Source organism: Geotrypetes seraphini, chromosome 2 (genome assembly GCF_902459505.1).
Source record: "Geotrypetes seraphini chromosome 2, aGeoSer1.1, whole genome shotgun sequence".
Classification (NCBI taxonomy): Eukaryota; Metazoa; Chordata; class Amphibia; order Gymnophiona; family Dermophiidae; genus Geotrypetes; species Geotrypetes seraphini.
Window position 1 is genome coordinate 492714935 of NC_047085.1, and position 27885 is coordinate 492742819.

The 27885-nt window shown below is 43.6% G+C and overlaps 1 protein-coding gene and 2 non-coding genes across 4 annotated transcripts in view; all 3 read left to right on the forward strand.

Moving 5' to 3' along the window:
- The first annotated feature begins 3669 nt into the window (after positions 1 to 3669).
- Positions 3670 to 27885, forward strand: part of TBRG4 (transforming growth factor beta regulator 4) — an 81665-nt gene continuing 57449 nt past the window's right edge. The window contains exons 1-3 of one of the 2 annotated variants that reach the window (XM_033931904.1): positions 3670 to 3754; positions 8301 to 8785; positions 12408 to 12731. In XM_033931904.1, the coding sequence (XP_033787795.1) occupies positions 8366 to 8785; positions 12408 to 12731 (744 nt within the window). In that variant the 5' untranslated portion in view covers positions 3670 to 3754; positions 8301 to 8365. Of the gene's footprint in view, positions 3864 to 8300; positions 8786 to 12407; positions 12732 to 27885 lie in introns of both variants that reach the window. The other variant, XM_033931903.1, reaches the window with a different exon arrangement.
- Positions 9029 to 9167, forward strand: LOC117356155. Its single transcript, XR_004538586.1, has one exon. It is a non-coding gene; the product is annotated as a small nucleolar RNA SNORA5 (small nucleolar RNA).
- Positions 27178 to 27315, forward strand: LOC117356154. Its single transcript, XR_004538585.1, has one exon. It is a non-coding gene; the product is annotated as a small nucleolar RNA SNORA5 (small nucleolar RNA).

The window sequence follows — 27885 nt, forward strand, 5'->3', positions numbered from 1 at the left end:
AATACATACACGTACTTTCTTTCTATGAGATCACAAGACAGAGCTTTTTTGGCAGTTCCCACTCTTCGTTCTGTCACCAAGGTTGCAAATCAATCACGTATGTTCCTAGTAGCTGGACTTTTACTATGGAACTTGATTCCAGATTCTATCCATCTGACCTTAGATTTTTTGGCATTTTGGAAAAGTTTGAAAGCCTATGTTTTTTGACTTGCCTTTTCAAATTTGGTTACTTTGTAATTTTGTAACTGCTTAGTTTTTTTTAAATTTTAAGGCACATGTGTAAATTGTTTCTTGTATGTTGTTATTTTAATAATGTTATGTATGTAATGTTTTGTTTTAATTATGTATGTATCGTTATCCACATAGATGATTGATATGTGGGCTACAAGTATTTTAAATAAATAAAACCAAAAAGATATGTCTAAAAATATACACACATGTATACATGATATACTACTGGGGAGGTGTACAAATAAAAAATGTGATAAAATCTAAGATCAAGATATTAAAACATGTTGAACATATTAGAAACATGCATAATAAAAGGACAGACAAAAAAAAAAAAATCGATAATGAAAAGTGTAATTCACAACATTCCCAGTAGATGGCACTTGATCATTTAAACTTCCAATTGATTAACTCTGTTTTACAAAGATGCATTAGCTGTTTTAGCACGCGCTAAACACTACACGTCCATAGACTTATAATGGGCACATTAGAATTTAGCGCACGCTAAAACGCATAGCACACCTTAATAACACTAGCCTTAAATATTGTAAAATCAAAAAGTAAATAGAACTATGAATATACTGTATGTACTGAGGGGCAATTACAAAACAGAGGATACTGTCACACCAGTGGTGATACAAAATCGCCCAGATGGTTGTAGAAAAGGGAGCAAGACAAAAAAAGTGACCATTGGGAACCAAAGGCACATGCAAATTTCAAAAAATGAGTATAATTGCTTTTCCAGTATTAGTCTTTTGGAAGTTTAAATGATCAACATTACATTACATTTGTGATTTCTATTCCGCCTGTGCCTTGCGGTTCTAAGCGGATTACAGTTAAAAGAGATCAGGACATTACCGAGAGAATTACATTACAACGATTTAAGTAAATTACATGTTGTGGTATAGAAATACAAGTATAAGATATCTGGATTTATCGATAGAATAACTTGACAGGGTTCAAGTAGTTAAAAGGTTCAGTGGGGAAAACAATATAGGCAACTGAAGAAAGATACCTAACTTTGAAGGAATCAGTTAAGTGGATACCTAAGGGAGATGCTTATTTAGGAGAAGGTTAAATGGATACCTAAGGGAGATGCTTATTTAGGAGTTTGGATATTTTTCGTAAATGAGGTTCAAGGGGATGATTAGTGTGTTATTTGCTGGGGAGAGTGCATGTGCGATTGGGGAGGGGAATATTAAGTAAGGACGTGTTTTTTGAAAATAAATGTTTTGATTTCTTTCCGAAACACTTTGATGTCTGTTGTTTTGATCATCAGTTTGGTGATGGTGGGGTCAATTTTCGCTGCCTGAGTTGCTAGAAGGCTGTCGTAAAGTTTCTTACGTCGGATACCATTATGAGGGGGGAAGGTGAAAAGATTCTGAGTTCTTCTTGATCTGGGTAGTCGGTAGCGGCAAAGACGGTTGTTCAGGTAATTGGGGGCCATACCATGGGTTACTTTGAAAAGTAAGCAGTAGAGTTTGGATTGAGTTCTTGCTTTTATCGGAAGCCAGTGAGAGTCTACATAGGCGGGTGTGACGTGGTCGAATTTGCTGAGCGAGTAGATGAGTCTGATAGCTGTGTTCTGAACGGTCTGTAGTTGTTTTATCATAGTATTTGGGCAAGGTAGGTAGAGGCTGTTGCAGTAATCTAAGGAGCTGAGTATGAGGGATTGTACAATGATCTTGAAGTGTTCTTTGGAAAAGAATTTTCTTATTTTTCTTAGGTTTCGCATGGTGAAGAATGCTTTTTTTATGGTTTTGTGTATTTGTGTTTGCATTGTGCAGCCTCTGTCTAGGTGTGTTCCCAGAATTTTGAGAGTATTCTGTATTGGATATTTGATTGTGTTTACATCTAGTTCTGTTAGGGATGGTTTTTGTTCCTTCTCTAGTAGTAGGAATTTGGTTTTCTCCGCATTCAGTTTTAACTTGTGGTTCGTCATCCATTTTTCTACAGTTTCCAATGTTGTTTTCAGGCGTCCGTTGGAGGTGGGGTCTTGGATGTCGAAGGGGAGGAGGATGGTTATATCATCCGCGTAGCTGAAGGATGTAATGTTTAGGGCGTCTAGGGCCGTGCCTAGGGATGCTATGAAGAGGTTGAAAAGTATGGGTGATAGAGGGGATCCTTGTGGAACTCCAGGGGTTTGACCATGAGTCGGATAGAAGATCATTTGACTTGACTCTGTATGATCTTGTTTTGAGGAATCCTTGGAACCAGTTGAGAACATTACCTGATATTCCTATGGCATCTAGTATCTGGAGTAGAATGGAATGGTCAACTAAGTCGAATGCTGCTGAAAGATCGAGTTGGATGATTAGTAACTTATTTCCTTTGCTGAGGTGCTGACGGGCTATGTCTAGTAGGGAAACCAGAAGTGTTTCAGTACTGTGATTGGTTCTGAATCCGGATTGAGTAGGGTGTAGGATGTGGTGGTCTTCTAGGTAATTGTATCATCTACTGGGTATGTTGTGAATTACACTTTTTATTATCTTTTTTTTTAATCCTTTTGTTATGCATGTTTCTAATATGTTCATGTTTTAATATCTTGATCTTAGATTTTATCACATTTTTTTATTTGTACACCTTCTCAGTATTATATCATGTATATATGTGTGTATATTTTTAGACATATCTTTTTGGTTTTAGTTGTAAAATGTATATGTATTTTTTAGATCATCACTGACACCCCTGAGGCAGGCTTACATTTTCAGACTGTGCCAGATTTGGAAAGAATCCAGAGATATATTATTGATTGTATCTAAGATGTAATATTTTAATATATATTTGTATTCAATAAACTAATTTCTACCCAAGGTTGATGTGTACAGTACCTTCCCTACTCTTCTTCTCATTGATCTTCTAATTGTATATTTATTGTGGGATATCATTGTTTGCCTTGTTTCTTTTGGACTATATCCTCTTTTTTGTCTTCACAAATATGGTAACCCTACCATATGGGAACAGAAAAAGGAGGCCAGATTGAGTTTTACTTCCACAGAAAGCAATGCAAGTAAAACCCGGATGTCTCAATCTGGCCTCCTTTTGTCTCTCTTTGGGAAAATCCCGGAATGGGTAAAACTCCATGATCTGAGGCTTGTTCCCTTTAGATTAAATATTACCTTCAGTGTCATTTTGGATTATATTGGTGGTTTTTTAAATTTGATTTTTCTCCTTTATCTGGAGCCATATGTTAACCCTACATGCACATTTTAGATCTGTGCCCATATTTAGGAATCGGGGGGGGGGGGGGGGAGGAGAATGTTTGCAGAGAGCAAATACCCACCCACCTGGCCCGGCTAATCCGAGCTCGTCACAACGTCTGAATCCCTTCCACCGCAGTCTTCTCCCTTTCCTCCATTCCATCCAATCGTCACAAGCCTCGCGCCCTCTTCCCACTCTTTGATTGGCAGCGGCGCAGCTTTGGACTCTTAAGATTTCGCGCTGGATCCCGTAAGACACGCCAACCGGATATGACGTGTTTAGCGTACGCCCGGCAGACTTCCTCTTCGTTCACCGCGCGCTGGAGGTCAGAGGGGGGGGAAGAGGCAGGAAGATGCTGCACGGCCATATGAGCCTTGTTCCCCGGTGACAAGGATGTGGTGGCTTCGTTATAAGATGCGTCAAGGAGCGGAGCGGTGAGAGGGTGGTTCGGGGATGGGGGGTGGGGAGCTCTTTGCCCCACGGAGGAAGCGTGGAGCTGGAGCTTTATTCTAGAAGAGCCCAGCTCGTTCTACTGCACCGGTGACGTAGGTCAGGCGCGAGGCTCAGGCACTTGTGTCTGTAGGTGAGAAGCCGATAGGCAAACGTGCCCGATAGTCTCTAAGCGGTGCAGCCGAAGATGGATTTTTTTTACTGTCGTTTCAGTAGGAGTGAAGAGTAGAGACACGTTCTGGGCTAATTTATACTTTTATTGGAACTGGGTTGAGCGGCAGCTAGAATAAGCAAAGCAAGCAGTTTGACTATAGTAATTGCTGTCTGGGGAAAGGGCTGCTCGCAAGGATGCTCGGAGAGTCTTGGGGGACAATAATTTATTTTCTCTCTGGCCAGACAGGGTGTCCAAATGCAAAAAGAGCAAAGTAGGCATCCAGAGTTAGTGCAGTCATCCATTTTATAGTTAGTTCATTCATTTCTTAGCTTAGCCCCTCCTATCTGCCTGCCCATGCCCAAGGGAGGTTTTCTAGCCTTCCTTTCAGTTTCACATCTCTGAGTAATTTTATACAATATTTCTTGATCACCCTTCAAAGGCTTGTCTTATTTACATGGTCAGTTATATGTCTTTTGGATTTTGACTCTTTCTGATCTAGTGTTTGTCAAATAATATCCCTGAACGTAATTCAGTAATTGGATTGGCTCATTGGTTAGAGCAGAGTTCCACAAACTTTTTAAACAGGGGGCCAGTCCTCAGATTGTTGGGTGCCGGACCATGGGGGGGGGGGGGGAAGGCCATGAACTAATTCCCATGCACACTGCACATATCTTATTTGTAGTGCAAAAATCAAATGAAAGAACGATGCAATGTTTAAAATGAAGAACAATTTTAACTAACATAAACTTACCAGTTTTTTAATGGGATATGTGGGCCTACTTTTGGCTGATGAGATAGTCAATGTCCAGTTCCATTTTTGTTGGCATTGCTAGTCGTAACAAGCAGGGCTGTGGAGTCGAGGAGTCTGAGACAATTTTGGGTACTGGAGTCAAGAGTTGTGGGTACTAGAAACTGAGGAGTCTGAGTCAAAGGATTTATCTACCAGCTCCATAACCCTGGTAACAAGTGATGCAAGTGTGCATCAGTTAGTCTGGATCTGGTTGAAGATTTCAGATGTTTCATTTGGGAAAAAGTCTGTTCACAGACATAGGTGCTGCCAAAGATGATTGCCATTTTGAGTGCATGGTTCCTGAGATTGATATGTCTCGGAGGGGAGAGAGGCGTAGAAATTAGTAAGGCTGCTTGACTTGAATGCTTCTTTCAGAGTCACAATTCTGTAGTTCGATCAGTTCCATTTGGTAAATCAGATCAACAATTTCAATGTTAACATAAAATGAGTTCTGGAAAAGCTGTATGTCCTGTTCATAGTGATAAAGCTCTTTAAATCTCTTTTGAAACACTCTTTGCAACATTTCCAGTGAATCCACGTATTTTTTGTTTGGGAATGCAACTGTTGGTTTCTCAGCCAACAGCTTTTGAGTAGTGGGGAGATGGCAGAAGTTTTCTTTTTTCAGTTGTTTAATGAGAAGGTCCAATTTACTTCAAATGCTTTCACATATAAATACATATCACCCTTTCCTTGAAGTTGCATATTGAAACTGAGTAGCTCTGTTACATCTGTCAGAAAGGCAAGGTGCCATTTCCATTCTGCATCTTTAAACTCTGGTACTTCTTTGTTTTTTGAAAGCAGAAACCTGTGGAAGTAAGCCATAAAAATGTTTCAAAACTTTCCCTCGACTCAGCCAACGGAATTCTGTGTGGTACAGAATATCTTCATAGGCAACATTCAGCTTGGACAGAAATTAAACAGTCTAGTTTATTGCATGAGGCCTAATGAAGTTAAAACAGGACACCACAACTTTCATGACTTTCATTGATTTACAACACAGCACTTGTTGGTGGAGGCAGTGTATGGCTATTGGAAGTGAATGGTTTGTCCATCTCTTGGTTAATGCGTGCAACCACTCCTTTCATAGACCCACCATGCCAGGAGCACCATCAATTGTCACACTGGCTAGTTTAGCCCGTCCAGCTCCAAATCGTTCACAGTTTGGCATACCTTTTCATAGATATTCTCTACAGTTGTTGTTCCTTTGATGCTTTCTAGTGCAGCAAGCTCCTCTGTAACTTTGAAATTAGCATTTGTCCCACGAATGAAAATTAGAAGTTGTGCAGAATCATGAACATCATTGCTTTCGTCAAGTGGCAACAAAAATAGCAAAGTTTTTTAAAAAATGCTGATGCAAATTGTCCCCCATTTATTCAATCCTTTGTGTAATTGTAGGTCCTGAAAGACTCACTGTACTAAATATGTCAGCCTTCTCTGGACACATCTCTTTGGCAACAGAAAGAAGACATTCTGTAACAAATTCTCCCTCTATGAATAGTCTGCCAGTGCATGCTATTAGCTTGGCAACTTGAAAACTTGCTCACAGTGATAAAATATTTAGTTGCTTCTGCTTCACAAAAGTATTTTGCTGAGTTGTCAATCCATTTTTCAGTTTAATATTTTATCTTTTCTCATTTTTCTGACCAAACAGTCTAGTTTCGTAGTGTTGATGCCAATTGTATTCGTTGAACACAGCCACTGAATCCTGGCATACAAGACAAACATCTGTCTCCTTGTACTGCATAAAAAAGTAATCTTAGGTCCATTGTTCTTTGAATATCCTGCACTTTAAACTAAACCTTAGATTTTTAGATCATGCCATCTCCATACAAATAGAGCTCGACTTGGTTTACAGTAGAATCTACAATGAAAAAAGAGGAGAATTGTACAATTTTGGGAACAGCCAAGTTTTCAAGTGTTTACAAAATTTTGAAAAGGAGCCCAGATCTCATAATTGTAATGGAATATTATTCCATAGATCAGTAATTTAGAAAGCAAAGATTTCCCGAGTTTACCAGTTGAGAGATAACACCCTTAAGTGAAGGGAAGGAAAGTGTAAGCTTTTGGATGGTTCTAGTTAAACCAAATCTTTTTGAATTCCAAGACAAAGGGATAAGGGGCAAATGCCAAAGAGGATCTTAAATACTATACAGGCACATTTAAAGTAAACCCTAGAGGTTATCGGAAGCCAATGAAGTTTGGACATGCTTGAATTTACTTTTACCAAAAATCAGCCTAGCAGCAGTATTTTGGATCAACTGAAGTGTTTGAAGACTTTTTTTGCACATACTTAGGTAGACAGAATTGCAATAATATACTGTATTTTTTTGCTCCATTAGACGCACTTTTTCCCTCCCCCAAAGTGGGTGGAAATAAGGGTGCGTGTTATGGAGCGAATACCCAAAACGCACCCCCCCGTTACCTTATTTTAATGCTGCCGCCCTCCCTTGCTGGACGCGGTGCCCTCCCTGAGAGCAGTGCAAAAAGGCTGGCTGGTCCTCGCTGCGTCCCCTGAGAACTGACTGCTGATGGGGCTGCCTCCTCTTCTGTTCTCTTGCGGCATAGCGGTGCACCAGGCTGCCTGCCTGGTCTCGTGCTGCTTCCCATGAGAACAGAAGAAGAGGCAGCCCCGTCAGCCGTTCTTGGGAGAAGTGGCGCAGCTCTTGGAAATAGTGGAGTTTACAAGAAAGAAGATTACCAAGGTACGAACCTAATCTTTCCTTACTGAGTTGTAATAATGGAACCCAGTATTGTTAGCCTGTAGTTAGGGCCCCCTCCATGTAAGTCACTTTGCATTTACTACTACTATTAATTATTTCTATAGTGCTACCAGACACATGCTGCGCTGCACAGAGTCACAAAGAAGAAGAAAATAGTCCCTGCTCGAAAGAGCTTACAATCTAAACGGCCAAGACAGAAACGGGATGTCATGGATGCAGTTAATGGGAATGGTTAATCAGCTGGCTGGGTTGGAGGGCAAAGGAGTTGGGTTAAGGATTGAAGGCTATATCAAAAAGTTGGGTTTTCAGTCTGCTTTGCTTTTAAACACGGGAAGGGGATTGATGGACAAACTTAAATAATTTATTCCAAGCATAAGGGGCAACTAGATGAAAGGAACGAAGTCTGGAATTTCTATTCTTACTAAATTCCATCTGGCATTTGTAAATGTACTTAGATTTTCAAAAGGGAAAGGGTCTGTGGCTTTTGACTTTGAAACTTTAGGTAAAGTATTTATTTTAAAACCAGTTTAGCTTGCAAAATATAGGACTTTGAAGAGACTTGATATGTCTGTGCACTGTGAGGCATTTTTTTGTCCATTCCTGTTTTCATTTTGTGGATTGTATTGTTTTATGATTTGCATTTTGTCAGTTTCTTATTCATTTGTAACCCTCCTGTTTTTCACTTAAATTGAAAAGTAAATATACAAAAAAATCAATACATTTCATGTATTTATGTAATTTTTTTTTTTTTTTACAGCTACTGAGGTGTTGAGTTGACATCAGGTTGTATATTTTGTATTTAAAGAATCAAACGGAAGTCCAATGGCTTCCCGGCTTGTACAACGTTGCTCTTATATGTTTGGTGTTTCAGTATTGGCTCACTTTAAGACACCTGCTTGTGCCATGGTCATATCTGGCAGGAAAAGCTTTAGAAGATCCTTGCCTTTGGCGGTCCTTGAGCAAATACACACCTCCACCTTCTCCTGGCACACAGATCAACCTCTGGTTAAGGAACAGACATATAGCAAAGAGACAGAACGCAGTGAAGTGGACACTCTCATTGAATCATCTTCTACTATAGAGGAGCTGCTTCAGCTCACTAAAAGTCACCCCCTGAATGGAAATCAGGCTGCTGTGATTATTAGTCGGTTGTCCTGGCTAGCAGCAGAGCAAAAGTTGGATGTGAGAAGCATTCTGCAAGATGTTCGTTTCAAGCAATTGTTGAAGGTTGTTGGTGATCAGGTAGGTTTTGTTGCAGTAATGGAACAGATTGTGAAGGGCGCATTATTACTCTCTCACTAATGCAAGAATAGACTTCTTCCTGCAGGTTCTGTAAAATGGTTTATGGTTTATTTATATCCCCTCCTTAACCCAGAGCGGGTTACAAATGGTTAAGAATGCAGCAATGTTGCCGCGAACCTGGAAGACTATATCCCATATCAGATGTGATCATTCTGTTTGGGGGTTTGTAGCCTGTTAGGGACATGCAGCCTTGTCAAATTCAGTATTGCCATCTTCATGGCATGTACTGGCCAATATGGCTGCAACAGGAAACTGTAGCTCATGGGCCCCAAGTTTGTATCACTGAACACTGGGGATAAAAAAAAAGGTGCTACAAACACATTCTTGCTGTTTATATCATATTCTCCAATGGGATGTGGTGACTGAATTCAAAAAGTCTATTCAGGTTTGATCCAGATAGTGGTCTGAATTCAGTCATACCTTGATTCAGTGGATTAATAGGGGGAAAAGGGTATCCGTAAATTGCCGATTATCCATAGTGAATTAAAAGGCTGCTTACTTTACCTCACTGGGGATCCATCGTGAAGGAAAAAACAAAATTAAACCCACAAGATTACATTGTATATTCCAAAGCAAATAATTTTTTATTCTAGTAATAAGTATTATAGCAGCATTTGGTAAATCAGAAATAAATCAGTTTGGACATATACAATAGAGAGAAAAAAAAACATCATACAAACAGTGCCAGCATATTTCTGTAAGTATGGCACAGTTTCTCTAAAGAAACTCTGCCAAAGCATGGGGGTTTTATATAGAAAATGTCTGGCTTAGACCATTCCCCTGGCTGTGAATATGTATCACCCTATTGGAGCAGACAAGCTGCCTATCTAACCTCCTAGTCCACGCCCCCGTTCTTCCCAGGGGGGCCATGGACAGGCATAGTTTCTGGAACTTTCTTCTTGAAGTTTTTCCATTCTTCACACGGGTACATCAGTATCAGTGCATTAGCCTGGTACCACTTTATCAGTTCTTAGGTTCCTGGATGGAGTATCCTGCTGACTTGCATTTGCTTTCAGCACTGTCAAATAGCTCATTGTCTTTCCAGCACGGTTCATAGACAGTGGAGTGCAAGACGTCAGTGCGCTGACAATTCGGCGCAAGACAGAAGTGCACGGGGGAAAAAGTAATTTTTAAAGAGCTCTGACGCGGGGTTTGGGGTGGAACCTCCCCCCCACTTTATTGGTTAGTGTTTGCGCTGCTGTTGGAGGGGGATTCGGGGGGTTGGAAACCTCCATTATAGCGAAAACGGAACTTTTTCTGATTTTTTTTGGGAAAAGTTCCGTTTTCAATATAATGTGGGGGGTTTCACCCTCCACACCCCCCTGCAACAGCAGCGCAAACACTAACCAATAAAGTGGGGGGTTGCCACCCTAAACCCCCAGTCGGAGCTCTTTAAAAATTATTTTTTCCCCCGCGCGCTTCTGTCTTCTGCCAAATTGTCGGCGCGCTAGCGTCTGGTGCGCGATTATCCCGTCACCTTCCAGCACTGGTTGGTGTCCTTGAGAAACTTCACAGCAAGAAATCTACACACTCACATACCACACATTAGCATCTCAGCATCTGAACTGAAACCAGTTTGTACAAGTCCGTGACTTCAGCAACTCCAGCAAAATGCAGGAATAGATCTCACAACCTGTAAAAGTCTCCCATAGACTCCTGTCATCTATCTCAATAGTTTCTGGGGGATGTCTAATGAATCCAAAAAACATAAAGAAAAAACTAAATTAATATTGAAATGATGAGGAATCCTAATAAATATTAAATCTATTTTCTGATGGAAAAAGTTTTGTGTGCCAGGTTTCCTGGTGAAACTTTATATTTTTAGCATAGATTTGAGTCCACTTTAATCCCTTATTCTTTGGCATTGTCTGTATAGTAAAGGTGAATTAGGATACAATTTAAACTTTCTTATGGTGGCATCGAGCAATAAGTGGGTACTTAACATAATTTTTCAGTACTACTTATACTGATATCCTGCTTGATCTTTTTTTCTGTATTTTGCCTCTTCCTGAAGATGTTCTTGTGTTTTACTTTTGTCAAAATTATACCATGCAAAAAATTGAATTTCTGCCACTCCTGCATGCAGTGATGTAATAAGGAGGGGAGGGACCACCCCTGGCACCGTCTAGGTGGGGGCACTGCCATGCTTGCATCTTTCCTTCCTCACCCCTCACCCCCTGTACCTCTTTAAAATCTTCACCAGTGCGAGCCGCTCGCACCGGCTTGGCTCCCTCTAAAATTACTTCTGAGTGGTGGGGCCCACAAGTGTTGTCAGAGGGAAAGCAAACCATCACGAGCAGCAGGCTGGAGAAGCTGCTTGCGCTGGAAAAATTTAAAGGGGTCTGGGGTGGGAAGGGAGGACAAGTGAGGAGGGGGGGTGGCGCCACTGCCCTTGGCACCTCCTACCCTTGTTAAGCCACAGCCTGCGTGTTCAGTTGTTTAGATTACCTTGTCCACAGTGATATTTAGAGCTCCTTTTTACTAAGCTGCGGTAGCAGCTTTAGCGCGCGCTAGACGCTAACTCCAGCATTGAGCTGGCATTAGTTCGAGCTGCATAGCATGGGTTTAGCGCGTGCTAAAATTCTGTGTGCGCTAAAAATGCTATCGCAGCTTAGTGTCACTTCATAAAGACTTATAGTGCCACAGCCCCCAGCAGAAGCTGGTTCCAAGGTACAAAAAGAAACTGCTGTACTTAAAAAATAAAAATTTCAAAACTGGAGGTTCAAGCACTGAATAATGTAACTTGCCCTTTGTTTTCCATAAATGATTGATTCTCTTCAGAATTCATGATACGTGTGTGGTTTTTCAATATTGCTGCCATTCTGAGAGAAGTTGTGCAGTGGCGCATCAGTATGAATAGAGGATCTGAAGCATATTCATTCGCAGTCTACTGTCAGGGAACAAATGCTTTTGTACTTGGTATTTAATGGGTTCTTACACTAAATCCAGGGCAGGGACTAAGAGGGAGTAGTGGAGCTTCTGTTTCACAGTACAGGGGAGGAAAGAACACAGAACAAACAAAAAAGCAAGCAATAGGTCAATTCCAAACCACGTTAATCTTTAATAATAAAAGTCACTTGAAGCAAAGAGTGTGTAAAAGTCCCAACCAAGATCTTAGTTTCAGCACATCAAAGTGCCTTCCTCAGGGAACATGGCTCTGCTCAGCGATAGAACCTGCCTTAGCCAGAGCATAGGAGAACTGTTCTAGCCGCCCTATGCTCTGGCTAATTCAGGTTCTATCACCAAGCAGAGCCATGTTCACTGAGGAAGGCACTTTGATGTGCTGAAACTAAGATCTTGGTTTGGAATTGACCTATTGCTTGCCTTTTTGTTTGTTCTGTGTTCACAAGGCAAGGCTCTTCCTTTTGTGTTTGTATATTCACAGTACAGGGAAGACAGTAGAGCTGCTGATCTGAATACTGTGTTGCAAGAGAAAAATGTACAGATGCAGGACAGACCGTAAGAAAGGGGAAGAATATAGCATAAACAGAAGCACTCTGCTAGTTTGAGGAAGGTAGGGAATACTGCATGGTTTCTGAATTTTCTGCTTGTCATCTTTCAGGTTTCTGTGGTTTGGAATGGGAAATTGGTCTTCCTCTTAAGAAGCCTATTTTTCCTTGGGCTGAATAATGCTAACAAGGAGCTGAAATCTGTGGAGCAGGAGGTGCGCTGGCGTCTGCGTAAGCTGAACTTCAAGCACCTGGTGGTCTTTGCAGATTTCTATGTTCCCTTTGCCTGCACCCAGGACCAGAAGGACCTACTGAGTGACCTGCTTAAGCACCTGGAGCTGCGCTGGACGGAGGTGGGCAATGCACGGATGGTGGTGGTGCTGATGACCAAGGTGGGCTTCCTCTCACAGTCCTTGATGGAGAAGCTAGAAGACAAGGTGAGAGGGTGTTTAGTGGCCCTGCAATGTAAGCATGGGCTTCAGCAACTTTTCTGGCTTTTAATTTTATTTTTCAAGCATTACTTTGGATTCATAATTCAGACTTATTAGCTGTGGTTTGTGTCTTAACATCCATATCTAGAAGAAAGGTGGCTTTAGAGTGTAGCAGTCGATGTACCTTGGAACCTCTGTTGCATTAACTGTTTTTCAAATGCAAAAGGTATACGAGTCTTGAACCACTCGGTTACTCCCCTCTAGACGCGAGTTGTGTAGAAGGCACATCTACATCTTTTTCTAGGCTCTGCCTCCTACATCCTAGAGCTGTGCTGTAGCTCCTCAGTTTTTCATTCTTAACGCAAGTTGGAAAGTATCTTTCTGATCTGCTCTGATTTTTATTATTTTTGGGGTTTTAACTGAATTTTGAGGTGGCTTGGTGCTTCAGAGGTCCTGGAGCAGCTCTGCCTGGGAGAAGACACAGAATTTCTGGGTTTGCCACCTTTTTAAGCTAGCTGCTTTGTTGATCATTTCAGAATCCTTGCGGAAATTGAAGCTGCTACTCAGTTTTCTCTTATGAGTAACTCTAGGGCTCGGAGCACATTTTTTCCTTCTTATCCGAACATTACAGTGATGCTGGAGGGCCCCCTTGAATCAGGACTATGACAAAGTTGTACCCAATGGCTCCCGATTTTCAGCAGCTGTTTGTCCTGCCTAAAGTAGATTAGTTGGGAGCACAAGTAACCAAATGAATTTCTCTGCCTAGTGAGGGTGAAGTAATTTTAAAGGATGCACAAAACCACAGGGTAGATTTAGTCCTTAAGAGATAGTTTGAGGCCTTGGCTTTGAATTTGAAAGTGGCTGCTGTGGCTTCCTTTGTTTCTAGAGCCTGCCATAACATTTTGTGTGGGGCCTCACCAGCAGAGGTGATGCTTATCCTCAGGTGATGATTTCGGGGGTGGATTATGTAGCAGATGCTTTATATGACATGTTCAGGGTCATGAGCAAGGTGTCTGCTTATTTTGTTTATGCTGTAGAATGCTTTGGATCAGGCAATGGGCAGGAGATTGTGTTTTCAAGGCCAAGTTGAGCAGGCTGCCTTTCAAAGGCCAAATGTTTTTTTGGGGGGGTTTTTTTTTTGGCAAGGGGCTGGATGACCTGATGGCCAGTATGACAGATCCTCACCCTAAGTCTTTGTCAGACAGTAGACCATGTGTCCCTGGGGGATCAGGGTAATTTTCATGGTTCTCAATGATTTTGTCAGTCCTTGGGGAGGGCCTCTGCTCAGAGATCATTTCAGGGATCTCAGCAGATGTTTGGAGGTTTCATGCGAGCTTAGTTCATTGGTTCATGCCTCGCAGCAGCCTCCAAGAAGTCCCAATGACACCAAGTCGGTAGCTGAACCCCTAAGGATAAGAGGGAGGTTATTGGCTTACCTGGGAGGCTTGTGCAAGGATTTGCTCAATCCACTGGGTGCTGGATATCATTCGAGAGGGATACAAGCTTGAATTCACTCGTCTTCTGCTGGACTTATCTGTAGACTCTCCAACTGGGCAGCCAGAGAAAGCAGCCTGGGTCTGAGCAATGGTGAAATGGCTCAAGGACATTCAAGCCATATAACTCGAACCAAACAAGCAATTGGGCTTGGGCAGATACTCTATATACTTCATCATGCCCAAGAAAGACTCAGATGACTGGAGACCAATCCTGGATCTGTTCATTTGGTCATAGCGTCAATGGCACCAGGGGAATTTCTAGCCTCTGGACTTGACGGAGGCTTACTTGTATATGCTTATCTTTTCAGATCACAGTAAATTCTTGAGATTCCATGTTCTGGCCAGACATTTCCTGTTCTCAGTGTTCCCATTTGGTCTGGCAATGGTTCCTTGCACCTTTACCAAGATGATAGTCATTGCAGAAGCGTACCTGCGCAAGGTAGCGATCCAGGTGCATCCATATTTGGATGATTGACTGATCAGAGCTCCATCCAAGTCTGGCGAGAAAGCAGTGGCGCTAGTTGTCCAACTGCTGCAGAACCTGGGTTGGATCATCAATTTCTGGAAGAACCACCTGAATCTCACACAATCCTTAAAGTATTTGGGGATCTGATTCAGCATGGCAGAGGGCGATGTCTGTCTTCTGGAGCCACACAAACTGAAACTAAGATGCCAGATTTTTGAGATCCTGGCAATGCTAGTGCCTACGGCTTGGCATTATCTCCAGGTGCTGGGGTCAATGGTAGCGACCATAGAGATTGTTGCTTGGGTGAAAGCTCATCTACGCCCTCTCAAGACTCGTATGCCTTTCTACTACCGTATTTCCCTGAAAATAAGACATTGTCATATTAATTTTGGGTCCAGAAAACACATTGTGTTGTGTTAGATATAATCTAAGCATTGTTCTTGTATGCCACATCTTTCCTATAAAATAGAGCTTTAAATGGTTAACAAATTACAGATCATACTTAAACTGAATTTCAGATGTCATAATTTCTGAAATAAGTCTGTGGAACAGATAATACAAAGCCATTCCCCCCATGCAGCAGAATCCCGATGACCCCATCAACCCATCCCCCTGCGCAGCATCTTTCCATCCTGACTTCCCATCCTGCGCAGCAGAACCCCGAAGACCCTCCCACCGTGAGGCTGACATACCTCTGTTCCAAACAGCAGTGGTAGCAGCACTGTGCAGCCTTTCCCGTCTGGGCCTTCCCTCTGCCGCATCACTTTTATAAACAATTGTATAGAACAGGGGTGCCCACACCTTTTTTTTTTTTTGGCTTGCGAGCTACTTTTAAAATGACCAAGTCAAAATGATCTACCAACAATAAAATGTTTAAAACCACAAAGCACACTGTACGCTGAGAAAATGTTAATTATCATTTATATTTGGGTTTTTTCCCAAAGAGGTCAAGGCAGATGACTTTAAAATATGCCAATAGTTTGTGGGTACACCAGGGGGCCCCCTGCCCTTGCCCTGCGGCGATGCGCCACAGGCCCAGTGTCATACCTGGTCTCCTGCCTCTCAGAATCGCCCATTCCTGCCCCCACCCCAACACCCCTTAGAAGTGTGTTGTATACCGGGCAATATCCACTTGCCTGGGCTTTACCTGAATACACTTAACGTATAGCACAGTTACTTACCGTAACAGATGTTATCCAGGGACAGCAGGCAGATATTCTTGCGTAGGGGTGACATCACTGATGGAGCCCCCATATGGACCACTTTAAAAGTGCATCGCCACTTTAAGTCTTTAGAAAATTTGTGATAGCCCACACTGCGCTTGGGCGAGTGCCTTCCCGCCCAACATAGGTGCGCAGCCCCTCAGTTAAGATAAACCAGCTAAGAAGCCAACCCGGGAAGGTGGGTGGGTTATGAGAATATCTGCCTGCTGTCCCTGGATAACACCTGTTATGGTAAGTAACTGCTTTATCCCAGGACAAGCAGGCAGCATATTCTCACGTATGGGTGACCTCCAAGCTAACAAGAATGGAATGGTGGGAGTGTTGGCCTTAGGAAAATAAATTTTGTAATACAGTTTGACCAAAGTGCCCATCCCTTCTGGAGAAGGATTCCAAACAATAGTGAGAAGTGAATGTATGAACTGAGGACCAGGTGGCAGCTTTACAGATTTCCTCAGTGGGAGTAGATCTGAGGAAAGCCACGGAAGCTGCCATAGCTCCAGTGCCAGTCCAGTCTGAGCATAAGAGAATGAGATGCAGGCAGCCAGTCAGTTGGAAATCGTTCTCTTAGTAACGGGATGCCCTAACTTGTTTGGATCAAAAAAGATGAAAGGTTGGGGAGAAGTACGATGAGGCTTTATCCTGTCGATGTAATAGGCCAAAGCACATTTACAGTCCAAAGTATGCAAAGCGGTTTCTCCTGAATGAGAATGAGGCTTAGGGAAAAATACTGGTAGAACAATTGACTGATTGAGATGAAACTCCGTGACAACTTTTGGAAGAAATTTTGGATGCATGCGCAGAACCACTTTGTCATGATGAAAAACTGTGAAGGGTGGATCTGCCACTAAGGATTGTAATTCACTGATCCTCCTGGCAGAGGTGAAAGCAATAAGGAAGACAACTTTCCAGGTGAGAAATTTGAGATGCGCTGTGGCCCTTGGTTCAAATGGTGGCTTCATCAAACTGAATAGAACCACATTAAGGTCCCAGGTGACAGGCGGAGGCTTGAGAGGTGGTTTTAATATTGAAAAGTCCTTTCATAAACCTGGAGTCCAAAGGATGAGCAGTAAGAGGTTTTCCCTCGACTGCCAGGTGAAAAGCTGTAATAGCACTGAGATGGACTCTGACAGATGTACCCTTGACATCACAGCACTATACACTAACATTCCCCAAGACGCTGCCATATCAGTCATAGGTAAACATTTCAGCACTTCAAACCTTTCTTCAGCCAGGCTTGAATTTTTGGTTTCTATAGCACGTATAGCTTTGGAGAAAAATTATTTTCAGTTTGATACAACATTTTTCCTGCCATGGGTGCCACTATGGCCCCCTCTGTGACATGCCTATACGTCAGTGATTTTGAGGATCCATGTGTGGAAACGCTTCACAGATGACATTTTTGTCATTTGGACTAACACGGAGGAGCAGTGTCAGGTGTTTTTACAGTGGTTGAATGCTTGTGACCCGAATTTACAGTTTACGGTTTCCATTGGCCATTCAGAAATTTCATTCACCTGTCTCAGGGTCAGTTTGAAACTACGATATATCGTAAAGATACAGTTGAGGAGTATAAACGAAGATTGAAAGACATGTGGCAACGCTTTGTGGAAAGGGGGTACCCGGTAGGGGTCATAAAAAAGGCATATAAAAGAGTGTTATATGCCCATCGGGTTCACCTTCTAGCAAGCACATCAGCTCCCACAGAACCTTGGTTGGTATGTACCCTCTCATACTCATACAGGGCTTTTGAGATCAGAGCCTCTCTGTGATCCCTGGGGGTCATCACAAATGTGGACGGTGTAGCATATGCTCTCATGCTATTGAACCACAGGAGATCAAGCACCCCCGTCTACATAAAACTCACACCTTAAATCAACACACAAATTGTGATACTGAAGGGGTTGTGTATATGATCTTTTGCCCTTGTCAGTTATTGTATATAGGTCATACTATTAGCACCATCCGTGTGCGAGTCACAGAACACCTTAGTAAGATCCGTCGGGGTGACATGGGAGCTCCACTTACCCAATTGTGGGCAGGCACAGTCCCACAATTTATAAGATTTAAAGTTCGTGGTGTTGGAAGCGTCAAGTTTAAAAAGAGGGGGGCATAAGCAAGCCTTGCTATGGAAGAAAGAACAGTCATGGATATTCCATTGGCAGACATTGGCTCCAGAAGGATTAAATCGTGATGTGGAGTGGTGGGCGTTCCTACACTGATGATTGACACTCGGTAGAGCAGTTATACCGGGACATCAGCTGAAAGTGACGTCAACAGGAAGTGAAATAATTACGGGAGAAGAGTAAGGTATTCACTGGCAGCGTCTTGAGTTTGTTTGAAGTTCTGCACTGTTTTACAATGTGAATGGTGTTTTCTATCTTGTTTTGTTAAGGAGTTTTACTCATTTTCTACAACCAGCGTGAAGGGGGTTCACTGAGGAAGCCACTGGCGAAACGCATCAGGACCCGCTGGAGTGAAGACAATCTCCTAACTACTTCACTTTCATTTCAAGCTAAGTTATTTAAATGATTTGCATCCTAGCACATTGAAGACTGCTTCTATAAAGTAATGAACACTTTAAAACAAGAAATGTTTGTGATGCAGTTTAAATCTTTCTACCGATCGAAGATGGTGCAATGATAACTACTGAGAACTTGACCCCACCTTGTGTTTTTCTTACCACCTTTGGTCCTGAGCACCTTCTCGGTTTAAGGGATTTACACTTACTTAAGCCCCTTTTTTTTGGTTTATTGACTTAAGACCAGAGTCAGATAAATGAAGTAGATAATTAACACCAATTTTCCTGCCTAGGAAGTTGGGTCGTGATGAAGACACCAGGAAGAAAACCTAGTCCACTTTTGTTGACATAGGTACGACGAGCGAGGTGCTTAAATTCGTGGACAATACATAATCAGACTCGAGGAATGGGCATTGACATGGCAGATGAGGTTCAACGTGGATAAGTGTAAAGTGATGCATGTCGGTAACAAAAATCTCATGCACAAATACAGGATGTCCGGGGCGGTACTTGGAGAGATCTCCCAGGAAAGGGACTTGGGAGTTCTGATCGACAAGTCGATGAAGCCGTCCATGCAATGTGCGGCGGTGGAAAAAAGGGCAAACAGAATGCTAGGAATGATAAAGAAGGGGATCACAAACAGATCAGAGAAGGTTATCATGCCGCTGTACCAGGCTGTGGTGCGCCCTCACCTGGAGTACTGCATCCAGCACTGGTCGCCGTACATGAAGAAGGACACGGTACTACTCGAAAGGGTCCAGAGAAGAGCGATTAAGATGGTTAAGGAGTCGGAGGAGCTGCCGTACAGCGAAAGATTAGAGAAACTGGTCCTCTACTCCCTCGAACAGAGGAGATTGAGAGGGGACATGATCGAAACATTCATGGTACTGAAGGGGATAGACTTAGTAGATAAGGACAGGTTGTTCACCCTCTCCAAGGTAGGGAGAACGAGAGGGCACTCTCTAAAGTTGAAAGGGGATAGATTCCGTACAAATGTAAGGAAGTTCTTCTTCACCCAGAGAGTGCTAGAAAGCTGGAATGCTCTTCCGGAGGCTGTTATAGGGGAAAATATCCTCCAGGGATTCAAGACAAAGTTAGACAAGTTCCTGCTGAACAAGAACGGGCACTGGTAGGTCTAGTCTCGGTTAGGTGCTGGTCTTTGACCAGAGGGCCGCCGTGTGAGCGAACTGCTGGGCATGATGGACCACTGGTCTGACCCAGCAGTGGCTGGTTTCCTGGAGGCGTCAATATGTTGAACAGGCTGAGAAAGATTTAATTCAGAAGAATTCAGCCCGAGAGAAACCAAATGTTGGTGTAATGATTGCAGGTTGGGATTTAGAAGCGACTCCTGTCGCTGAGTAAACAGAGAAGGAAAAACCAGAAGAGGTATTGGTTTCCTGGAGCTAAGCTGAAGTAGAAGGGAGAACCAATGCTGCCTGGGCCACCATGGAGCAATGAGGATCATGGTAGCCGCCTCTGGTTTGAGTTTGAACAGAGTCCTCAACATGAGAGGAATTGGAGAGAATGCATTTAGAAACGGACCCGTCCAATCCAGGAGAAAGGCATCGGCTTCCAGACGGAGAGGAGAGTAAAGCCTGGAGCAAAACTGGGGCAAATGATGATTCTGAGGAGCCGCAAACAAGTTTACTTGTGGACTGCCCCATTAAGCAAAGATAGACTGGAGAGTTACTGATTTGAGAGTCCAATCATGAGGCTGAAGAATTCTGCTGAGGTTGTCTGCTAGGGAATTCTTCTCCCCTTGAATATGGATAGCCTTTAAGAAAAGGTTGCGAGCCGTCGCCCAAGTCTAGATTTTTCTGGGCCTCCCGACACAGCAGGAGAGAGCCCGTATCTCCCTTCTTGTTGATATAGTACATTGCTACTTGATTGTCTGTGCGAAGGAGGAGGACTTGGGGGGCAAAGAAGATGATGGAAGGCCTTGAGGGCATAATATATTGCTCTGAGTTCTAGGAAATTGATGTGAAATTTCCGCTCCCTGGCGGTCCAAAGACCCTGAGTGTAGATCGTCTATATGAGCCCCCCAATCATAAGGGGATGCATCAGTCATGATGATCTTGTGATGAGGGGTTAAGTGAAACTGGATAGATTGGAAGAGGTCATCCACCAAGTGACTGCAGAAGAGATGATGTGACAGATATATGCTGTGAGAGACGATCCGTCGCTTGAGACCACTGAGAAGCAAGGGTCCACTGAGGAGTGCAAAGGTGAAGTCGTGCCAGTGGAGTGACATGCATAGTGGAAGCCATGTGGCCCAGAAGAACCATCATGTGCCTGGCAGAGATGGAATGTAGAGGAAGCAGTTGCTGACACAGACGGGTCAGAGTCTGAAGGTGATCTTGAGGAAGAAATGCTCTCATGAGAGTGGTGTCTAGGATAGCTCCAATGAACTGAAGTCATTGAGTCAGAAGGAGATATGATTTGGGAAAGTTGACGTCGAATCCCAAAATCTTAAGAAAAGAGATGGTCTGAGATGTTGCTTGGACCACCTCCTGAGCTGAAACAGCCTTGATCAACCAGTCGTCCAGGTAAGGAAAGACTTGAAGGCCTTGTGAACGGAGAGATGCGGCCACTACAATCGGGCACTTTTTGAAGACTCTGGGAGAAAATGCCAGGCTGAAGGGAAGTACTTTGTACCGATAATGATGCTGATGGATCTGAAAACGGAGGTATTTCCTGGAAGCTGGATGAATTGGGATGTGTGTGTAGGCTTCCTTGAAATCCAGAGAGCATACCCAATCATTCTAATTGAGGAGAGGATAAAGCAGGGCGATGGAGAGCATCCGGAATTTCTCCTTGACCAGAAATTTTGTTGAGAGCTCCAAGATCCAGAAAGGGTTGCAGTCCCCCCTATCTTCTTTGGTACTAAGAAGTAACGGGAGTAGAACCCCTGATTCCGCTGAGAGAGAGAAACTTCCTCAATGGAATTCAGCAGGAGAAGGGATTGAACCTCCTGGAGAAGAAGGGAGGACTGTCTTGGAGGATGGTCTGGAGGCAGGGTATGGAAATGGAGAGTGTAACCCTGACCAATGATGGTGAGGTCCCAGAGATCTGATGTTATGAGCTCCCAGTGAGCGATGAAAAACTGGAGACTGGCTACGGTGGGCTGAGGCAGAGACACTAGGATGTTGACGATGGCTGTGCTCTGAAGAAACATGTCAAAAAGGCTGTGTAGGTTTTTTTGGGGAGCAGCCTGTGGTTTTGGTTGCTGACGTGGTTGCTGTTTCTGCCTCCTAGGTTGAGCTTGAGGAGGAGGTGCAGGTTTAGCAGCGAATCTTCTCTGGTAAGAAGCTGGTCGGAAAGGATGAGAAGGAGATGGCTTCTTTTTAGGCTTGACAAAGGTGTCCCATTTGGTTTCATGAGCTGATAATTTTTGAGTAGCCGTGTCCATGGATGGACCAAAAAGTTCATCTCCTAGACAAGGAGCATTGGCCGGCCAGTCTTGGTGGTTTACATCTAGCTCAGAAACACGAAGCCAGGTCAGTTGTCTCATGGCCACTGACATGGCCGCAGCACGAGAGGTAAGTTCAAATGTATCATATGTGGAAAGGACCATGTATTTTTTGAGTTGGAACAAGTTATAAATATAGTGTTGGAAAACAGGAAGCTTATGTTCTGGAAGGTATTTCTGAGAAGTGGATACTTGTTTCAGTAAATGTTTAAGGTAGAAAGAAAAATGAAAATTGTAGTTGCCAGCAGTGTTCCCTCTAAGCGGGCGGGTGTTGTGAGCAAACTTTTTTCACCGTGAGCCAAAAATATCGGGCGCCAGCAAGTTATGAGCCAACTCGCCCGATTCTCCTCTCGCCGCCCTGCCATCTGCCGTACGCCTCTTCCGATCGTGCGCTGTGACGAGAAACGTGTGCGCTGCGATGTAATATTTTGTGCGCCAGCGCACGCCAGCGCAGCTTAGCGGGAACACTGGTTCAAATGGTTTTATTTATTTCCCCAAATTTATTTTTGTTATACGCATTGAAAATATTTGATATTGCGTTTAAATCAAAATCTCTATAAACTTGAAACGAGTGCCCGTGAGATTGTGGGAGGGTTAAATACTCAAAACTTAGAAGTTTTTGCTACGCCAGCTTTCTGGTATCTTTACATACAGTGGCGTACCTAGCATATGTAACATCCGGGGCCCATCATTTTTTGGCACCCCCCCCATCTGTAAGAAAAACATGATTTTTAGTAACAAACCACACGTCACACATGAGTACCTAGGAAAAGGCAGCATCTTACATATTGCAGTGAGCAGTACATCAATACACCCATTGTAAAACTAAACAAGCCAGACCAGCACAGATCAATCCTACACCGTCAATCCTAACAGAAAACCATGTCTTTCGAACACACAGAACACAGAAAACACCTTCACCTAGTAAGGAATATGTAATCACAAACTAACCCCTCCCTCTTTTACAAAACTGTAGTGTGGATTTTAGCTACGGAGGTAACAGCTCTGATGCTCATAAAATTCTGAGCATCAGAGCTGCTACCACCAAGGCTGGTGCTAAAAACGCTTCACAGTTTTGTAAAAGGGGGGATAAAATAAAAATACATAGACAAAGGTTAAATTGAACCAGCAAGAAGCTGGACTCTGCATACAAATGCTTCACAGAAACAGTGACACATGTCTCCTAAAGCAATAAATAAATAGAAATTTTTTTCTACCTTTGTCTTCTGTGGTTTCTCCTTTCCTCATCTTCTTGTAACTCTCTTCCTTCCATCCACTGTCTGCCGTCTCTCTTCCCCTATATGGCATCTTCTCTCCTTCTATGCCCCTTCCAGAAACTGTATGCCTCCCCCTTCCATCTCTCCTTTCACCCCATTGGTCTGGCATCTCTCTCCTCGCCTTCCCTCTCCCACACCTCTCCTCATAGTCTGGTATCTCCCCTTCCCTGATTCTCTGGCATCTCTCTCCTTTCCTTTTCTTCCATCTTTCGCTCCCCCTCCATGCTCTCACATCTCCCCCTTCCTTTTCCCTTAGACTGGCATACCTTCCTCCTACGCTCCAAGCCCTGGCATCTCCTTTAATTCCCTCCCTCATCTTCCTTCTCCCTCCAGCTGGGTACCGCAACACTCTTCCCTGCAGCTCTGCACTTCCCCACAATTTCCATGCTTCGGTTCCTCTTCTTCCTTCCTTCCTCCCCCCCCCCCCCCCGCGGGACCCTGCGGCACCATCAACTCTTACTCCCTCTAATGTCGGCCCTGCAGCTCCAGACTTCCTCGCACCTTCTCCCCTCCCCCTTTGGATCGCTATTATTTTAAATGTTATAGCCGCGGAGCTGTATCCATCAGTGGAGATGTCTAACCTCGGCCTGCCCCGGAACTCTTACTGCAGCAGCCGCCCGTCTAGGCAGGAACAGGAAGTCACTGTTGCAGTAAGAGTTCCGGGGCAGGCCGAGGTTAGACATCTCCACTGATGGATACAGCTCCGCGGCTATAACATTTAAAATAATAGCGATCCAAAGGGGGAGGGGAGAAGGTGCGAGGAAGTCTGGAGCTGCAGGGCCGACATTAGAGGGAGTAAGAGTTGATGGTGCCGCAGGGTCCCGCGGGGGGGGGGGGGGAGGAAGGAAGGAAGAAGAGGAACCGAAGCATGGCAATTGTGGGGAAGTGCAATCCCCCCAATGCGTCCCCTTACCTTACCGACGCGTGTGTGCGCTGTGAAGAGAAACTTTGCGCTGCGATGTAATATTTTGTGCGCGAGCGCAGGCCAACGCAGCTTAGCGGGAACACTGGTTGCCAGACTGGTTGGCCAACATGGCATTTTGGTATAGATGTTTGCCAAACTGGTCCATGGCCTTGCTGTCTCTGCCAGGAGGTACAGAGGCATATATGCTAGTTCCCAAGGATTTCTTCAATGTAGACTCTACAAGAAGAGACTCGTGTGGAAGTTGGGGTTTGTCAAACCCAGGAATAGGTACCACTCTAGATACGAGCCACAGGGATGGTAAGTGGCATCTCCAGATTTTTGTAGAAAATTTCCTTTAAGATGTCATGAAGGGGAAGCTTGAGGAGTTCCTTGGATGGTTGATTGTAATCTAGCGCCTCTAGGAACTGCTGTGAACGTTTGGAGTCAGCTTCAAGAGGGATAGACAAAGTCTGTGACATCTCACGCAGAAACTTAGAGAAAGATGACTTCTTGGGGGAAAAACAGGAGCCTCCTGGGATGAATGCTGAGGAGAGTCATCATCTGAAGAGCCTTCAGCCTCAGAGAGAAGAGGATCTTGCTCAGTCTCCCCCCCCCCCCCCTCCCAGATCTGAATCTTGTACAATTCTCCCTTGGCGCTGAGGAGTCAAGTCGAAGTCTCAAGGTGTTTAAGTTTTTGTAATGCCTTATGAGACTGTCCCGGAGTCGACTCAGGTGATGTCTGCGTCAAGGAGGAACGGTGCCATTGAGTCAACGATACCGAGTCCCTGGTGGAAATTGTGGGCACCAATGGGGATTCAATTGCTGATGCTGCCGGCTTCGATGGCTCAGACCAGACCGGCACTGGAGGAGTCAAAGTCGACATGGGCAGGAGTTGTGTTGGCACCAGCATCTGTGACACGACTCTCCAGTGCCAGTCCTGTCTGAGCATAACAGAAATAGATATAGGCAGCCAGTCAGTTGGAGATCCTTCTCTTGGAAACAGGATGCCCCAACTTGTTTGGATGAAATGAGACGAAGAATTGGAGAAAAGTACGATGAGGTTTTGTCCTGTTGATGTAAAAGGCCAAAGCACTCTTACAGTCCAGAGTGTGCAAAGTAGTTTCTCCAGCATGAAAATGAGGCTTAGGAAAAAACACTGGCAGAACAATTGAGATGAAACTCCGTGACAACTTTTGGTAGAAATATTAAAGATTGTGCAAGGTCAGCCTGGATCAATACTTGACCTAAATTTAACACAAATTACTCAATAAAAAGTTAAAGAAAGTTTAAGACAGTTAAAGAAAGTTATTACTCATTAAAACTTTAAGAAAAAATGTACTTTTCATTTCCCCTCGCAGTTCTTACTGGATCTTCGTCTCTGTTTTGTTTTTGCTTAATTTGCTTAACAGCTGATCACATCCAATTAAATGACAGAAGGTTCATTAAAAATGGGGGGGGGAGGGAAGTCCTTCAATTTATTGGGTTAAAATTTAATTTGAAACTTAATTTTCATGGTGGTAGATCACCGGCACATTTGACCATGTCTCCCCGCTCCTGGCCAAGCTCCACTGGCTTCCGATAATCGCCAGGGTCCACTATAAATGCGCCTGTTTAACTTTCAAAATCCTATATGGTATCCTCCCTCCCTTTATCCCTCTTTCTTGGAATTCCTCAAACCCTAATACCACCAGATCCTCCCACAAATTAAAACTATCCTTCCCCTCGCTAAAAGGCATTTCCCACACAGGAAAGCTAGGAACCGCCTTCCACTTCAAAATCTGAGCTCTGGAACAACCTTACCTCCCCTCTTCGGAACTTGAGCTCTCTCCAAGTTTTCCGCAAACATCTGAAAACCTGGCTTTTCTCAAAAAATGTAAGTCTCCCTCCAACTTAGGAATCAAGGAAACTCTTATCTTGGCATCCCAAGTCCTCTAAATTTTCTTCACACTTCTACCTCTAACCCTCTGTTGTAGTTCCTTCCTATTTCTCCTACTGTAAATCGCGTCGAGCTCTACGAACGTGGAGATGATGCGGTATACAAACCTAAGGATTAGATTAGATTAATTTTCATGGTGGTAGATCACCGGCACATTTGGCTGGAAAAAGTAGACCACAACCTGTTCGAAGTTGGACATGCCTACTCTAGTGTTGGCACTTAATGTGCCCTGATGCTATTATAGCATTCATGTTTGGCACCCTGCATTTTAGTGACCTTTCTAGAATTCAGTAAATAGTGTCAAAAAGTAGGCTCTTGAAAAAATTATGCTTGGCACTATTCTGTAAAGTTCGCTCCAGATCGAGCGCTCTATATTTTCTGGCACCCAAAATGGACTTATACTAACTGAAACTTGGTGTAGATCCTTGCATACAGCTTGGACGTGCAGCCCTCCAATTCTGTAGTGCTGGGTATAAGTTTTTGGAATGCCCCAAATCTGCCCATGTCCCTCCTATAGCGACACCCCCTTTTGGGTTGCTTACAAGAGGATTTGGGCGCAAGTCTTTATAGAATCATGTGTAGCCAGATCTGTATGCAAGTCCAAATTAAAACCAATTAATGTCAGTAATTAACATCTAATTATTGATTGCTAAAGTAGTGTGAAACTCAAGATTGGGCCGACAAATTTGGGTGCCATTTGTAGAATCCAGGAGTTTGTCTAAGTGTACGGTACCTTTTGACATTAAAGCTGCATCCCCTTTTTTGCCACCCCAGAGTGGTTCATTCTTTGTCAAGTAATGGGATCTAGTCCATAATACAGAACTGCCCTAATTCAGTTCTTATGTACCAAATAATGTGATATCTCCACAAAGCATCTCTAAAACAAAAGCAAAAGTTTTGGGTAAAATTTGGGACTATTGGGTTTAGCCCTTCACTTTACCACCTCCATCTGGGTAAGGATGCACTGGTGCAATGAAAGGTGAATGGACTAGGTGGGGAAATGAAAAGGATTCTGAACTTCAAAATGTCACATCCCTCAAAACTCAGAAATGATTGGCGTGCTGCCCCATAGCATCTGTATGCATATTTCTGCAAATTAGATGGCGGAAACCTCCCCAGTTCAACTAACAATGGAAAAATTGCTGAGGTGATGGGTGCTGTCCTGCAGCCTTGTCAAATTCAGTGGTGCCTCTTCCATGGCATGTACTGGTCCGAGTGGCTGCCACAGGAAATTCTGTAGTTCATGGGCCCCATGTCTATGTGCAGTGGAACGTGGGGATAAGTGAATGCTGCAGACAGTCATCAACAGAAGATAAATCCAGAGATGTGTGGATGTCCACCAGCAGGTGGAGATAGAAAACAAACAAACTGAGCTCTGTCTTATAGGATTTGTAAGCTCCCTGGACAGTCTGTAATCTTTGTCTCCAGCAGTTGGATGGATGGTCTCTTATGGTCAAATATATTTTATTGAGCAATCAAGAAAACAACAGTGATACAACAAGATCAGAAACCAGCTCAAAACAGTTTGAAATAGCCCCCAAAGAACCTCCCTCCCCCACACCCAACCCAATACACCCCCCTCCCCCTCCCAATCCCACCCCTGGGTCCTCCTTCCAATTACCAATTACCAAAAAGAAACAAAGAGCAAGCTATACACAAAATTAAACAAAAGATATATGCATTACAAAAAGCATCAATTAAGTATCCGGCTACGAGCCAGAGGGGTCAAAGTAGTCCAGAAGGGTTCCCAAGTAGTCTGGAAAAGGCGGCCCTGGCGAGAGGACAAATCAGTCACATCCCGTTGTTCCCACATCAAGAGAGCAATCTTCAAGCCATTTCAGCAAGATGCATTTCAAAGCAATCAGGATAGA